At 44.2% G+C, this 14376-nt stretch overlaps 2 protein-coding genes across 3 annotated transcripts; one reads left to right on the top strand and one right to left on the bottom strand.

The window, feature by feature from the left end:
• Nucleotides 1-79: 79 nt before the first annotated feature.
• LOC108162316 (villin-like protein quail) lies at nucleotides 80-11999 on the top strand. 2 transcript variants are annotated; one of them, XM_017296997.2, is made up of 7 exons: nucleotides 80-326; nucleotides 8889-9098; nucleotides 9156-9358; nucleotides 9421-10333; nucleotides 10401-11420; nucleotides 11474-11674; nucleotides 11738-11999. In XM_017296997.2, exons 1-7 carry the CDS (start codon nucleotides 300-302, stop codon nucleotides 11849-11851), a joined length of 2688 nt encoding a protein of 895 aa, XP_017152486.1. In that variant the 5' UTR covers nucleotides 80-299; the 3' UTR covers nucleotides 11852-11999. The 2 variants fall into 2 exon arrangements, with proteins under 2 accessions (XP_017152486.1, XP_017152485.1); XM_017296996.2 differs by lacking the exon at nucleotides 80-326 and adding an exon at nucleotides 5885-6255.
• LOC108162318 (mitochondrial inner membrane protease ATP23 homolog) lies at nucleotides 11925-14336 on the bottom strand. Its single transcript, XM_017296999.2, has 4 exons — nucleotides 13589-14336; nucleotides 12587-13519; nucleotides 12160-12518; nucleotides 11925-12089 (listed from the first exon to the last, which is right to left on the bottom strand). The coding sequence occupies exons 1-2, from the start codon at nucleotides 14252-14254 to the stop codon at nucleotides 13319-13321; spliced, it is 867 nt and encodes a 288-aa protein (XP_017152488.1). The 5' UTR covers nucleotides 14255-14336; the 3' UTR covers nucleotides 11925-12089; nucleotides 12160-12518; nucleotides 12587-13318.
• Between the last annotated feature and the right edge of the window lie 40 nt (nucleotides 14337-14376).

Raw genomic sequence — 14376 nt, forward strand, 5'->3', positions numbered from 1 at the left:
GGCTAAACGGTAAACTACCAGAAGTGGCCAGAGCGAATAAGGAAAAAGACGACAAAAGCAAAGTGGGAGAAGAAGGCGCCGAAAGCAAATCAGCGAAAACAGCCAAATAGAGCGCGCAGCCAGCAGAAGAGGGTGACAGCAATAAACGAAGCAAATGTGTAAGTGCGAAACAATTAAAATTGTTTGATTTAAAGTTGCAAAGCGCCGGCGCAAGAGTACAAGAAAACCGAAGCTGCATTAGTGTTGCTGCATATCGCAGAGATCTGCGTCGCGGGAGCCACAACAAATTGGACAACAAAATGCCGCCGTTTAATTTCATCAAGCAGGTGAGGAGTGTGAACAGGTAGCATTTAAATGTTTGGTGTGAACAGTAGCACTTAAATGTTTCAATTTGCATTTTGCATACGAGTGTGCGCGCATACGAGTGTGTGGATGCATTTATTGCGCGTCAAGTCGCATGTCAACATGGAAAATTAATTAACCTTTATGTGGTCACTAGATTAACAGACATTTGTTGGCAAACTGCAACGATGATTGCAGTGGGTATCGATACCAAGAAATATCCCAACAAAATGTTTTCTATCTAATTTCAGTGGAAAAACTATGTTAGTTTATGAGTGTAAGGCAAATTAGCATAGAAAATGTATTAACCTTTATGTTGTAACTAGAATAAGACACCTTGGTAAGGCTGGCAGATGACTGATTACACGCATGAATATGTGTGTAGGTTTCGATACCAAGCTCATCCATGGAGTAATATGTTTTCCCAGCTAAACGCAGTGGAATACTAGATTCTATTAGGATTGTGATATTGATCCAGCATTTTGCGAACATTCCAGTTTCAGACTCGACAGAAACAATCGCCCTCTGTAGATTCGTACAGTCAGCCAGTACAAGAAAGCATCTGCGCAGAGAAACATCGTTGCTTCTGTCCAGATCAGGAAAAACTAGGTAAACTCTTGCCCCCTATAGAATGCCCCATGGCTCAAAAGACCCCGTTATGGTTCTAACTGTCTGTTTGTGAAATCTCCTTCCGAAAATTGCTTCTGGTACGCAAATAATACTGGTATATATTTATGTTCCTATAGGGTCAGTCTGCGTATATCCTATGGAGGAAAATCGTTTTTATTTGATAAATCTGGAGCTCAAGTTCCTTTTCTGCGTATAGAAATCGTTTTGCAATTATGTACTATTTGATGACTACATCTCTCTATCGTTTCCACTGAAACTCCAACCAATTAATTAGAATACGCGTAGCACTAGTCTACCGATAAAAGTAGAACAGCACTGACAAACGAATGCGTCAGAGCCACGAAAGATAGTAGATAGAAGTTGACACAGTATTTTTCACAATCAATCATAATGGATCCCAGTGAACGACAAGCGACAGACAAGAAACGTGTCTAATTGGCCAAAATTCAAAAGCAAATAATAGGGGAAACGAAGCCATAGGCTTGTCTGTGGATGTGAATCAGTTTGAATAGAAAACAGATTTATCCAAATCAGGGGCCCAGCTGGAGATGAAATAAGACAACCGAAAAGAGATTTTCTGTAATTAAGTTTGCCTCTTCAGATGCTCGGCTCACAGATGGCTTCCGGTGATTAAATGTCAGAAACAAGACCAACGGAGGTACCACAGAACCACGCATAAACACACGGCATCGCATGCTGAGAACAAAGAAAGGAAAAGGCCCAAAACAAACCATAAAGGTGGGAACAATTTCTAAGCAAACCCATACCATACCCATCAAGAACACCCCTGCCCAACCCCACCCATCGGAGCTTTCTTCTTTCTCCACTAATTTGAGGCACCACAAACATCGTTTGTCTGAGACTTGGTCCGATCTTGGACTTACCAAATAAATTCAAATGGGTCAACGGACAGTGTTTCAGAAGCTGCAGACCATCCGGGGGGGAATACTATGATTATATTACGAGTGGTTTTTGGGGGCTCTGCCTAATGAATTTCCAAGCATTAAGGCAACATTTTGTTTAATTTTCGTGGCTTTTCCTCACCGTGTGATAATTAAGATGAATGACCCCGAGTCTATGGCTGGTTAGAAAGTTATTGCACCACATTTTATGGATAGTTCGGGCTCCACATTTTGGGGCTTATCTCATCTCAAGAGCAGCTGAACCCGAACCGAGAGGCTGGCCTGGCCCATACATATTTGCATTTTTTAGTATTTAACGCGAGGTTAATTGCATGTTAACCAACAGTTAAATAACAGTTATTCGTGCAGCTGCCGCGTTTGTTTATGGCCCCCAAAATGTTCATCCAAAATTGTTCAGCTTCCATCGCAATTGTTGTCCCGGCCTTTTCTCCGCAATTGTCTCTTTCTTTTTTTTAATGAAGAAATTATTTTGAACTTTTCGTGTTACTCCGTGGCTTCACCCACACCTCTGCCAATGGCCTCTGGCGTGGGAAGCTGTCGACTGCGACTGACTACCGCGTCTCGTTTTATTCACTCGATGCCAGATCGTTATTACGAATGGCAAAGGAAATCCAAGCCAAACAAAAAGTACAGCTAAAAAACCAACATTTACGGTGGCAATTTTGTGAAATTTCGCAGGAAAATCCATTCGGGCCTCGCCTTTCAAAATCCATTTTGATTAATGATCGCCATTTGTTCCATGTTATCATCGTTAATTAACCATTTATTAATGCTAAATCAAATGCATCGCCAGCCAAAACACCTGTTATTGTTATTGATATTGCCGTTTTGCTTTTACAATTCTACATGGCGGCAGTGTTTTGTCAGTGGCCTCATAAAAGGCCACCAGACGGGGAGTTTTCTGCCTCGAAACAGCGAAGCGGCCATTGGATGCGCTTCAAAAAATCTTCAAGATTAAACAGATAATTTATACATATGCATAAGTAATGCCACAGTTCCATTCGAATCATTTAGGGTTCACTCGTGAATGCGGTACGTTTTTGTCGAGGCACTCGTTAGTTCGAATGTGCCGAATGGTCGGTCTATGAGAAATTTTCACAGCGAATTCACGACACATGAAAAATGTGTCTGCATGTATCCTATGTACATATGTATGCTATATGTATGTGTTCCCAAAAACACATTCCCAAAACGATTTATATTTGATCAATTGCTGATACGCTTTCTCCGTTCCAGGCAAATCTTCCTACAAACCTATCACTACCCCAGTCCCAGTCCCAGTCCCAAAGGAAGAGCATCCCATTCCCATGACGGAGAACACCATATTTTGTAAAGTCAGCTGGCTTTGTGGTCTGGAATCGCTGGCAATTAATGTGGGCTGCTGTTTTCCAGCCCGAAGACCGGCCGACGAAGACAAACTGCAAAAAGAAGCTGCAGCAGCAGCATGTTTGCCATAGTTTTGCCATCTTCAGAGCCAGAGTCTGCTGCATCTTCCATGGCTAATGAAAAGACAGCAAAAGAGCATCAGAGACTCGCGGCAGGGAAGGGGAGGCAGAAACAAATCGGCACAATCACCGCTAGCGGGGATCCATCCAGCAGACGGAGAAGGAATACTGAAAAAAGAAATAAAGCAGTCTGAAGCGGTACATTGCTGGCCCGTTTCCCGGTTGCAGCTTGCAGTTTGCAGCTACAGATGTGGCAAATGCCACAAGTCAATGTTGCATTGTGCCTGCTTTGTGTGCTGGCTTTTTTATTAGTCTCAAAGTTTACGTAAATGTCGCGTGCGTTGTGCCACAGACAAACACAAAACGCTCTTAATGGGCTTGGGGTTTCACAGCAAACAATCAAACTGTTTCAGGCGTTCGCCTTTTGTGTTCGGCTTTTATTTGGTAAAAGGAAAAGTCAATTGTTTGGACGGGGCGTCGTTTGTCTTTTGCAAGTTGACGTGTGTAATTATCATAAATTTTAAAATTGTAAAATTGCATTTCCATCCATGCTAAAAGTCGCACATTTTCAGTCAGTCCTGGAAAATGCTCTTTGCATTTCGTATCGTATCTCACATTTCGCAATCCGCAATCCGCATTTTACATTTACATTTTTACATTTGCTTTCATTTTTTCCAGTTCACGCCTTAACCTCAACGGTTGATTGAACTTGTCAGAGATTTTGAGTCGGAAAAACATGAGGCATGGTTCATGACGGAGAAAGAAAGAGTTACCTGCGATTGTTTTGGTTTTTGTTTTGTGTTTTGAAAGGCACTGCATTGTCTGTTGCCCCGAGATACTGATACTTACAGTGTTCTCCCGTCAGCCTGGAAGGAGGGCCCATTAGTGTCGTTCACGCTTTGGAAGACACACACTTTGGAAAACGATTACCATACATTTTCGGGGGCCTTCACAGAGATGAACACACAAGTACAAGTACAAGTACAAGTCCAAGTATGAAAATGTTGAACAAATCACTGGCAAAATACTCGTAGTTGGTCGAAATAATTTGACTACTTTCCTCGCTCGACTCCAATTGAGGCCCGTTGGCTGTTAATGATTGTGCCACACAAATGCCACAATCCGCCTGTCTGCCACTCAAAACATAAATCATAAAAGTGAAGACTCAAGGCAGTCAAGCGAGGCAGCAGTTGACAAAAGGCAGAAGAAGGAAACCCACGAGATGCAAATCGACGGACGGGTGTCTGCTGCATCGATGTTTGACGCTTCCCTCCCTCTCTCTCTTTGTGCTTGATTGCCTCTAGAGAATGTCAATGCAACATCGGAGTGTGGATGGAGACAGCTAGGCAAGAAAATAAAGCAGGCGAGTTGCAGAAGTAGAAGATGGGATACTCTTTGAAGCAGGAACCCACTAAAACTCGTGGAAATTCGATGTGGAAATATTAGTTACAGTAGGAAATGGAAAACATTCTCTTACATTGAAATGTTTTCAGTGAACACTCTTCCAGGGAATGTCTGGGAATGCGCCTACAAAATTTAGCCACCTTTTTTCTTCAGAAGAAGTGGAAGCCTACTTATTCCAGGAATACACTGGAGTATAATTTTATAGCTAAATATCGTATAATAACATTTTGCACCAATTGATAGCATCATTCCGATTCCACATGAATGTTTGAAAAGGTACCAATTGTACCAATGAAATATCTTGAAATATTCATGTACATGATGCGTATTTGCATATAGATCACAATCTACACTTTCAAAATCTACATATTTCACCCCAAGACGAATACTCTCAAGCCTTAGTTCCTCCTCTTGTGGTCACTCAACCGAAAGAAGTAGAAAATCGTTTAAAGAACCCAAGTAACCGACTCATAAAGACTAGTGTGTCTGTCCACACATGGCTAATGGAAAGAATTAGCAAAAGACCAGCAAAGAATTTGCTTAGACCCTTTTGCCAACTCTTCCGTGTGGCCTTTTGCCCGCAGCCAAGTTCCAAGTTCCGTTGGCTTAACGCTGGCCCAGACCCAAACCCAAACCCAACCCCAACCCCAGACTCGGAGCCCCGCAACTTGGCTCAAACCGGGGTGGCAGGCGACAGTAAACCGCAACAAAATGCGCTGCGCTTTCTGCTTTTCTTCATTTCGCAGTCTCGGACAGCGAGAGACAGAGGCCACCGACAATATAACTGATAATTTTCATTCATGTTCCAGTACCGAAGTCACAGCCGATTTCTGAGTCACAGTCACCGCTTCCCACCTGTTCGGCCGCTCGGGGCCCCTCTCGAATGCGGCTGCTCTGCTGCTGGCCCGGCCATAAACTTGGAGTGCCGCATTTTGCGTCGACCAGTCTGCATTTGGCTTTCTGCCTAGCAAGTCGTGCAGCCACATCTTGAAGATCTACGTCTACGGGTATTCGCGTCTGATCAGAGCTCTGAACCGGGGAAAAGGCTCTCCACGCGAGTGAGTGCGCTCTCAGATCGGCCACAGGCCAGGGCACTAAGCTCAGGAAAATCGAGTCGAATGGGATTTTCTTTTACTGTCTTTTCGATTCTTTATCGGATCTATCGTAAAATTTGTTGATTCAAAATTTTCAAAGTCAGATAAAATACAAAAAATACAGAATTCTGAGTTGTGTGGTGCTGCTGTGGTGCTGTGCTTCGTGAAATTTCTATTGATCGCTTTCGATCGATCGGTCGGTCGGTGTCCGTCGCGACATTCGCTTTTCAAAAGGATTTCACTTTGAGCTCGCTGCCAACAGTGCCGGCAATTGGAATTGCCATCAATTTATGAGCCAAAACTAGTTCAAGGCTGCCTCCGATCGTCTCCGAGCAACAGTTCCAATCTGCAAGCTTCTTCTCTGGGTCGGTCTTCGGTCTGTCCAAAATGGAGCTATCGCTGTCACCAAAAGAAACGGTAACTACAGGCTTTTCATTATGCATACAACAGTCCAGTCTCCCCTTCTCTCTCTCTCTCTCTCGTTCCATTCGTTTACTCTTTTACATTTTCCTCCATCTTCCATTGCGTCGTGGGTCTGTTTTAGCCAGTTTTCCGTTTTCCAGCTGTTAATTACGAGCTGACAATTATTTGTTTGGCCATTACCATCATTTTGGTTCCTGATTATGATGCTCATATCTTTGGAGATCTATAGTAGAGATTGGAGAACAGGAATTGAATGATGATATCTGTATTTTATGAGGAGATTATTGTATTATTGAGCTTTGATTGGGTTTTCACTTTTATCTTTACATTTTCTGTAGCTTTACCGATTTTTTTTGTAATAATGAACATTGAGCTGAGTAGAACAGGAACAAGGTATTTGTAATTTTTTATGTCTATGGCTGATCTATCTATTACACATTTAATTTCCATAATTATCTGTAAGCTTTCACATGGTTTCATAATTCCTTTACTACATTATTATAACCATCAAAACCCATGTTTTTGCGGGGCACACCTACACCTACATTCTTCTTTTGTATCCGATTTATTTTATTTATGATTCTAACTGCAGTGTCCCCATGTTTGCAAGATTGTAGATGCTAAAAGATTCCGCGATTTCCCTTTCATTATGGACTCACTTTACTTTGACTTTAGGAATCTTTCCAAACAAAAATGTAACTTTTCTTTGAACTCTCTGGTTTTTTTTTCCTTTTCCATACAAAGCATCTTCTAAAGCAAGCAATTAACCATTTTAGGGTTCATTTCTCAAACTAATGGCTTGTATTCCTCTTCAGAGATCTATGAGAATATTATATTAAATTTTTGGCTGCTGAGAACATTTCTTGGACGCTGGGCATCAATCAAACTTTCATGGCTTTCCATGCAGATGTCGCTAATTGGTGGCTGTGAAAGTCTCTCTTTGGGGGCAATGTCTTTGCAAAGACAAAAGCAACAAAAAATATACCTATAATTTCCTATATGTATCTGGAAGAAAGAGATTCCGTTGTACCAGTTTTTGTGGTTGTGGTGCCATGACAAATGTCGTTTAGCTGTCAACACACGCAGTGCAGATCGATCAATCTTGATGATGATCGTTGGAAAACCTGGTTAACCCAGCCACAGCCCCCACCCAAAGAAATCCATCCCGAGTTATTTTCCCATTTGCAGACAATAATTAAAATGTTTCCATGCTGCACATTTTATACATTGCTTATTTATGAGAAGCGAACGACAAGATGCGTGGGCCGAAGGCATTGATACCCTTGCAAGATCAAACATTGCACAGAGCATCAACATTGTGTGCAATGCTTAAGCCAGATAAACACACATTTTATAAGTGCACATGACTGCTTCGAAACGGCTGCCTTCCCTTCGTTCTCCACATCGGAATACCCTCTCCTAGAGTATAACACAAACTAAAGCCAACAATTATGATTGTGATTTCCATGAAATGTCGCTATGGCGGGGCAGAATTCACTGCCAGCCGAAGCATGAACTTGTTTTTGGTCTCTGAACACAAGAGCTATAATCAAATGATTGTGGCTTAGAGGTGTACCCCCAAATGGAATGGTGGTTCAGAGTCAAAGCATTAATTACTCAACGGCCACCTAATGACCCCCAACCGTTAGCCAAGATCGAGATGAAAATGCAGACGCCCCAAACCCCAGCCCAGCCCCCAGTGCTCTCGACCACTTTCCACTTAGCTGCGTTCCATAAATACAATAAAACAACAAAAATTAATCTTCGAAACAAAAACTGGCCTGAAACCACACAACAGACGCCGGCCGCCGCGCACCACACAAATGTGGTTCAGTTTTCACTATCACTTGGCCACCAGCTCTCGAAGAAGCAGAGGAGAGGCAATCGGACGCAATCTGTTCAGCCGCCAGATGCAGAGCACTTCCCCAAGACCTGTCCAAGTGGGTTGTTATTGTCGGGTTTTCTTTTCTTTTGGTGTGGTGCGGTGTGGTGCGGAGTGGCGTGGTGTGCAGATCCTTGGCGCCTATTTTGAGGCTTTTTCGAAAATTGTCTCATGTCAGTGACAATTGGAGGCCATTTGAAAGGTGTTTTAATGTCGATGGAAAATGCTGTTCGAGTGGCCCGTCATCCCAGGCATTGTCCACCTTTGGCGATGTGCGGTGAAAATATAGAATGGTAATTGCAGATGAAATTTCATCAAATCAAAACCTGCTCACATCGAAGAGAGTCGAGTAACGCTACGTGTTTGGGATTGAACTTCAAACTGAAGCAAGAAATAAGAGAAGTTTCAATGAAGAACTGAGACGAGTTCTGCGATCTAGCACGTTTGAACAGACTTAAGATTTATATTTCCTTAGTGTTAACTGACAATTCCATCTATTTATTTCGTCTTACTAAATACTGAGGCCATTTCGAATGCATTATCCTCTTACAATGTTTTAGAGCAGTATTGCAGCAAATATAAGCCAGTAGGAACGTTTATGTCAAGTCACGGGTATTTTTACGAGTGCAAGTCTCAGTGAGAGACAGCTGCCGATGGCGAAAAAGAGTACACACCACTACAAACACTTCTAAATCGAATTTATAAGAACTGAATAAAATAAAACCCCTCTCTTACATTTTTTCAGGAGGTCCGTCCGAACACCATACCAGATCCAAAAGTAGATGCCACCTTCCGTAGAGTGGCCAAAAATGCAATTACCTTTTCCTTGTGGAAAATTGATGAGGATCGCCTGGAGGCCGTTGCCCGTTCACAGTACGGAACGTTCTACGACAACAGCGCCTACATAATATACGCAGCCAATCTGGTGGGGCACTATGCCAATCATGAGACCATCGTAGGTAGCCCCAAATATCCACATTAATGGTCGTTCTAATAGGATTTTGCACTTTAGACACGCGAACAGAAGCCCAATGTGGTGCTGGAACGATACATACACTATTGGTTGGGCGGAAATGTCAGCGAACAGAATCGTTCCAATGTGATGCACAAGATTCAAGAGCTGGACTCGTATCTGGGCAATGCGGCGGCCATCTACCGCGAGACACAGAACCATGAGAGTCCACGTTTTTTGTCCTATTTCAAAAAAGGATATGAGTAAGCCCATCGATGATAGGGATTCCCAGTCATAATGATCTCTAATCCCAAATCCCTTTCAGTATTCTTTCGGGAGCTTTGATCAACTCTCCACAGAGGCCACGCCTGTATCAGTTGCGTGCTCGGAAATGGCTGCGTTCCATTGAGTTGGCCACCATCGAGTGGTCGCACTTCAACTCGGACTACATAATGGTTCTGCAAACAGAGACCACGACATTCGTCTGGATCGGCCGTTCCAGTTCGGGCATCGAGCGGCGCGGCGCCTTGTCCTGGGTGCAGAGGCAGACTAGCGGCTGTCCCATTGTCATTGTGGATGATGGCTACGAGCAGGCCATGACAGCGCCACAGAAGGAGCTGTGGAACGCACTGCTGCCGCTGCATAAGCGAATGGTCTGCCAGGCCAGCCAGCTGGTCACCGACTATACGGACTGCAGCAGCAACAAACTCCGCATCTACAAATGCAATCTGCGTGGACGTTTGCATCTGGATCAGTTGGATGTGGGCTTGCCGGCCAAGGATGATCTGAGCGATGCCCATGGGGTCTACCTATTGGATAACTATGGCCAGAGCATTTGGCTCTGGGTGGGTGCCCAGGCCCCGCAGGCGGAAGCACTCTCAGCCATGGGCAATGGCCGTGCCTTTGTCAAGAAGAAGAAGTATCCGGACAACACTTTGGTGGTCCGCGTCGTAGAGGGCCACGAGCCGGTTGAGTTTAAGCGTCTATTCTCCAACTGGTTGAATGTGTGGCAGGAGAATACACGTGGCCACAAGCCGGTGTCCACAAAGTTCGGCAAACTGGATGCCCATTCGCTGTGCGAGCGTCCCAAGATGGCAGCGGACACACAGCTGGTAGACGATGGCAGGGGAGAGCGAGTGGTGTATCGAGTGTTAGGAGACCAGGTGCAGGAGCTGCCAGTCTCAAAGACGGTGGTCTTCACCACCAATGCCAGCTATGTGGTCAAGTACAGTGTGCAGGTAAATATCCACTGCACTCCATTCTAAAATCAGCTTTGAAACTAGGACATTCTTTCTCCATCTGCAGTGCGCAACTGTTGTGCCAGCAGATCTGGCTTCGGTGGGAATTCAGAGCATCATCTATCAGTGGAACGGCTCGGAGGCCTCGGCCGAATCCATTGCCACTGCGAATAAAATTGCCATGGTCGCATTTGAGGCGCTCAAGGAAGCCGGAATGCTAGTCCAACTCTACGAGTTCGATGAGCCACCGCATTTCCTGCAGATCTTCGACGGCAAGCTCATCATCATGCGGGGACAGCGCAGCGACATACTGTACAGCAACAACAACAACGGGGACCTCAAGACCAATGTGATGCTAGAGACATTCCTGCTGAAGGTCTACGGAGACGCCAGCTACAATTCCAAGGCAGTGGAAGAGCACCCGCTCTCCTCGATCACCTCCAAAGATTGCTACGTGATCAAGACGAGCCATGTGTGGGTGTGGTGTGGCCAGAGCAGCACTGGAGATGCCCGCGAGATGGCCAAGTCGGTGGGTGCTCTCATGGGAGAGTACACCCTGATCCTCGAGGGCAAGGAGAGCAAAGAGTTCTGGCAGTCGGTGGCCATGTACTTCAACCAGGCACTCGTCATCAATGGCCATGTCAACTCCTGCGGCAGCAGCACCACCAGCAGCAGCAGTGGCGCCGGCAGCATGTGCAACGGAAGCTCCAACGGGGGCAACGTCTCCCCCATACTGAGCAACAATTGCTATCTCAACACTTGCGTGCCGTCAAAGCCAAGACCACCGGTGCAGCTGTTTCTTGTCTGGTGGCAGCAGAACTCCTTGCGCTACGAGGAGATCATTGGCTTTGAGCAGCAGGATCTCAGTGCGGATTGCACCTACATACTGGACACTGGCACCCTCACGTATGTCTGGCTGGGAGCCCAGGCCCAGCAGCAGGAAAAATACACGTCCATTGCCCAGTGCTATGTCCAGAATGCCCCGTTCGGGCGTCGCTCGGCCACAGCCTTGGCCGTGGTGCGGCAGTATCAGGAGCCAAATGTGTTTAAGGGCTTTTTCGAATCCTGGCAGAATAACTACGGAAAGGTAAGCTTTAGATATCTCAACTATTCCAGAAATAAAATCAAATTTTGTTGCAGAACTTCCTGTCCTACGAGCAAATGCGCAAGGAGCTGGGTAGCAGCACAGTTCCCAGTAATATTAGCGCAGTCAATGGCACCACTCCGCTCATTTTGGACGATAGACAGAAGGATTTTGATGGGCATAAGAAGTACCCATTGCCGGTGCTCACTCAGGAGATGGATTTGCTGCCGTCCGAGATTAATCCGCTCAAGCGAGAGGTCTGTTCCAGTACTCAAATCAACCAGAAACATCCCCATTGAAACTTCCTTTTCTCCCTCCAGGTGCACCTCACTCATGATGATTTTGTTTCTGTTTTCAAAATGTCTTTCTACGATTTCGATGAGCTGCCCAAATGGAAGAAGACCGAGCTGAAAAAACAGTACAGATTGTTTTAAGTCAACGCGCCGATTGAGTGTATCCGTGTATCGAGTGCGCACTGTACATAATCCACATGAATGAATAGTAAAACATATTTGGAGCAATTTATGTTACATACTATACACACTTTACGTAGATATAATAAAGAAAACTCTTTGAATTTCACAAGAACGAGAAATATGAATCAAGTGAACTGCTAGAACCATCAGGTGGTTTCCACCTCCTCGGAATCCGGCTCATCCCCGCTGTCCGAACCTGGTCAAACAGAGAATTTCATCATTTCACAGATCGCAAATTTCCACACACCATAATCTCCACAACTTACTGGGAAACAAAAGCCCGAAAATGAACTCGAAAATTCCACCAAGTAGATCCCAAAACATTTTCGATCTGCTGTGCTCAACGTTTTGTAACTAAGTGCAAAGACATTACGGATCGGAAACGATTTTGAGTTTGATTTTGATTTCATGTGGCCCAGACCCCATTTAATGAGCCGCGACCAAAAACGGAAGAGTAATTCGGGCTTAATTCCTAGCCAAAGCGATTGCATGATCTAGGTCAATCATGGCCTATTGAAAAGCATTAAAGTGGTCATATCAAATGTATTTGTTTGGTTTCATCATGTTCTTCAGATTCAATTTCAATTTTAGTCGTAATAGTAATCACCAAAGTAATCCTCGTCCGCTTTAAGAAATAAGGTATTACTAATTACAATTCCAACTACAGTTAGAGATACTACGCAAATTACTCACTTATATCGGAGAAGAATAAATCGTTGAGGAAAGCCAGAAATATTTCAATAAGCTCACAGCAATCCATGGTGTATGATATAATTCTGGATACTTGCGGGATTTTGTATTTATAGTAGATAAACGTTGAAGGTTATTGCTTTTGATGACCATTATTAGGAGTAATTTAATAAATGTAATAATATTCATTTTAGCATTTTATTTTGGGACATTTTTATAATGATTCCTATCGCACTAAGAGTTGTAATCGTCATCGCTGCTATCAGCTGGAAATTCAGAAATGTTTGAAATGGTTTTAGTGTACATATGTCGAATCAGGAAAATCGAATGTTACTAGTGTTGATTTTATATATTACTTATCCAGTTCCTCTTCTCCTATATCCTCCAACTTACAGCCGAATAATACGTCTCCAATGAACTCCAATATCATTCCAATTATTTCACAATTCTCCATCACTTCGCCGTTATGATTTACAAACTTTTACTAAACCTTAGACCCCTCAACAATGGTTTTAAATACAATTTGGTGATACATTTGGCCTTACAGTATGTACTATATGTATATACGATTATCTGTTTTGAACTTGGTACATTTCCATGGCTAATCGTACATACTTCATTTAATGGCAATCCATTTCGCTATAAATACAAATATTTTGGTTCAGCATGATATTCCAAACGTTTAAAGCTTAAAACATAGTTTTATTAAAAACAAACACATCTATTACAGCCATTTCAATAAACGTCATAGCCGTACATGGGTCCCTCCATGTAGGCCTTCTGTTGGTCCGTGGAATTGCGACGGATTCTTCTGCCGATGGGCTCTAGATCCGCATAGCACTTGGGAAAAACCCGCTCCACAGCCGCAATGGCATCTGATTTGCTTATACTCCGCACAGCCAGCACAGAGGCCAAGGCCTTGGTCTTGACGCAGTTCTAGGGATATTAATAGATCAGGATAAAACGATTTTGCATACGAATTTACTTTGAAATTGATTCACCCACCTGATGCGCCTCTTTTACGTTAAAGGGTGAGGCATCGCCCTGGAACATGGCACTCAAAAAAGAGCAATGCGCCAGATTGGCCGCTCGGATCTCCGTACACGCCAGGTGATCTACATTTCGGAAGTCCAGATCGTTGTTGCAGTAATCGAACATGTGTATCATTTCATGCGTAAGCACGCCATGCACCATGCTTTTGTTCTTGGCCATATTCTGGCAGACCACAATCTGATTCAACTTTGGATCGTAGCCACCAGTCACGGAGGGATCACACACCTCGCAGGAGATGTGCCGACGCAGGTCGATGGGGCACCCGGAACTCTTCAGTGCTCCCATCATTAGTTTGACCAGTGGACCGTTCTTCACACACCAATAGACATTCTGTTCACACTTATAGCGATCAATGTTCTCCTGACCTTCCATACCAAAGAGGATGCGTGTCCACTTGGGCTTGAAGGTTACGCCGCGTCGCTCCGGATACAGATCATAACCCCAATCCTTACTCTCATTGCTGGGCGGTTGGTCGTTGGAGCGGTTGGAGTCCTGAACATCCTGGGAATCGATTGCAACGACGGGTGGAGTTGGTGGCTTTGCCTTTTTGTCAGTGGGCGTTTCAATATCTATAGGCGTGGGCGCTTCTTTGGCCCACACTTTTGTCAGATAATCCATAGTTTAGTGGATTTCTAAATCTCCAATTGGTTGAATAACAAACCGGCAGCTGATTTGGTCAGCGATACCAGACCGCTACAAAATTAAATAGAGGGGGCTTAAGTGTGCTAAGTTCGTTTTTC

The sequence above is a fragment of the Drosophila miranda genome, chromosome 4 (assembly GCF_003369915.1).
Source record: "Drosophila miranda strain MSH22 chromosome 4, D.miranda_PacBio2.1, whole genome shotgun sequence".
Taxonomy (NCBI): Eukaryota; Metazoa; Arthropoda; class Insecta; order Diptera; family Drosophilidae; genus Drosophila; species Drosophila miranda.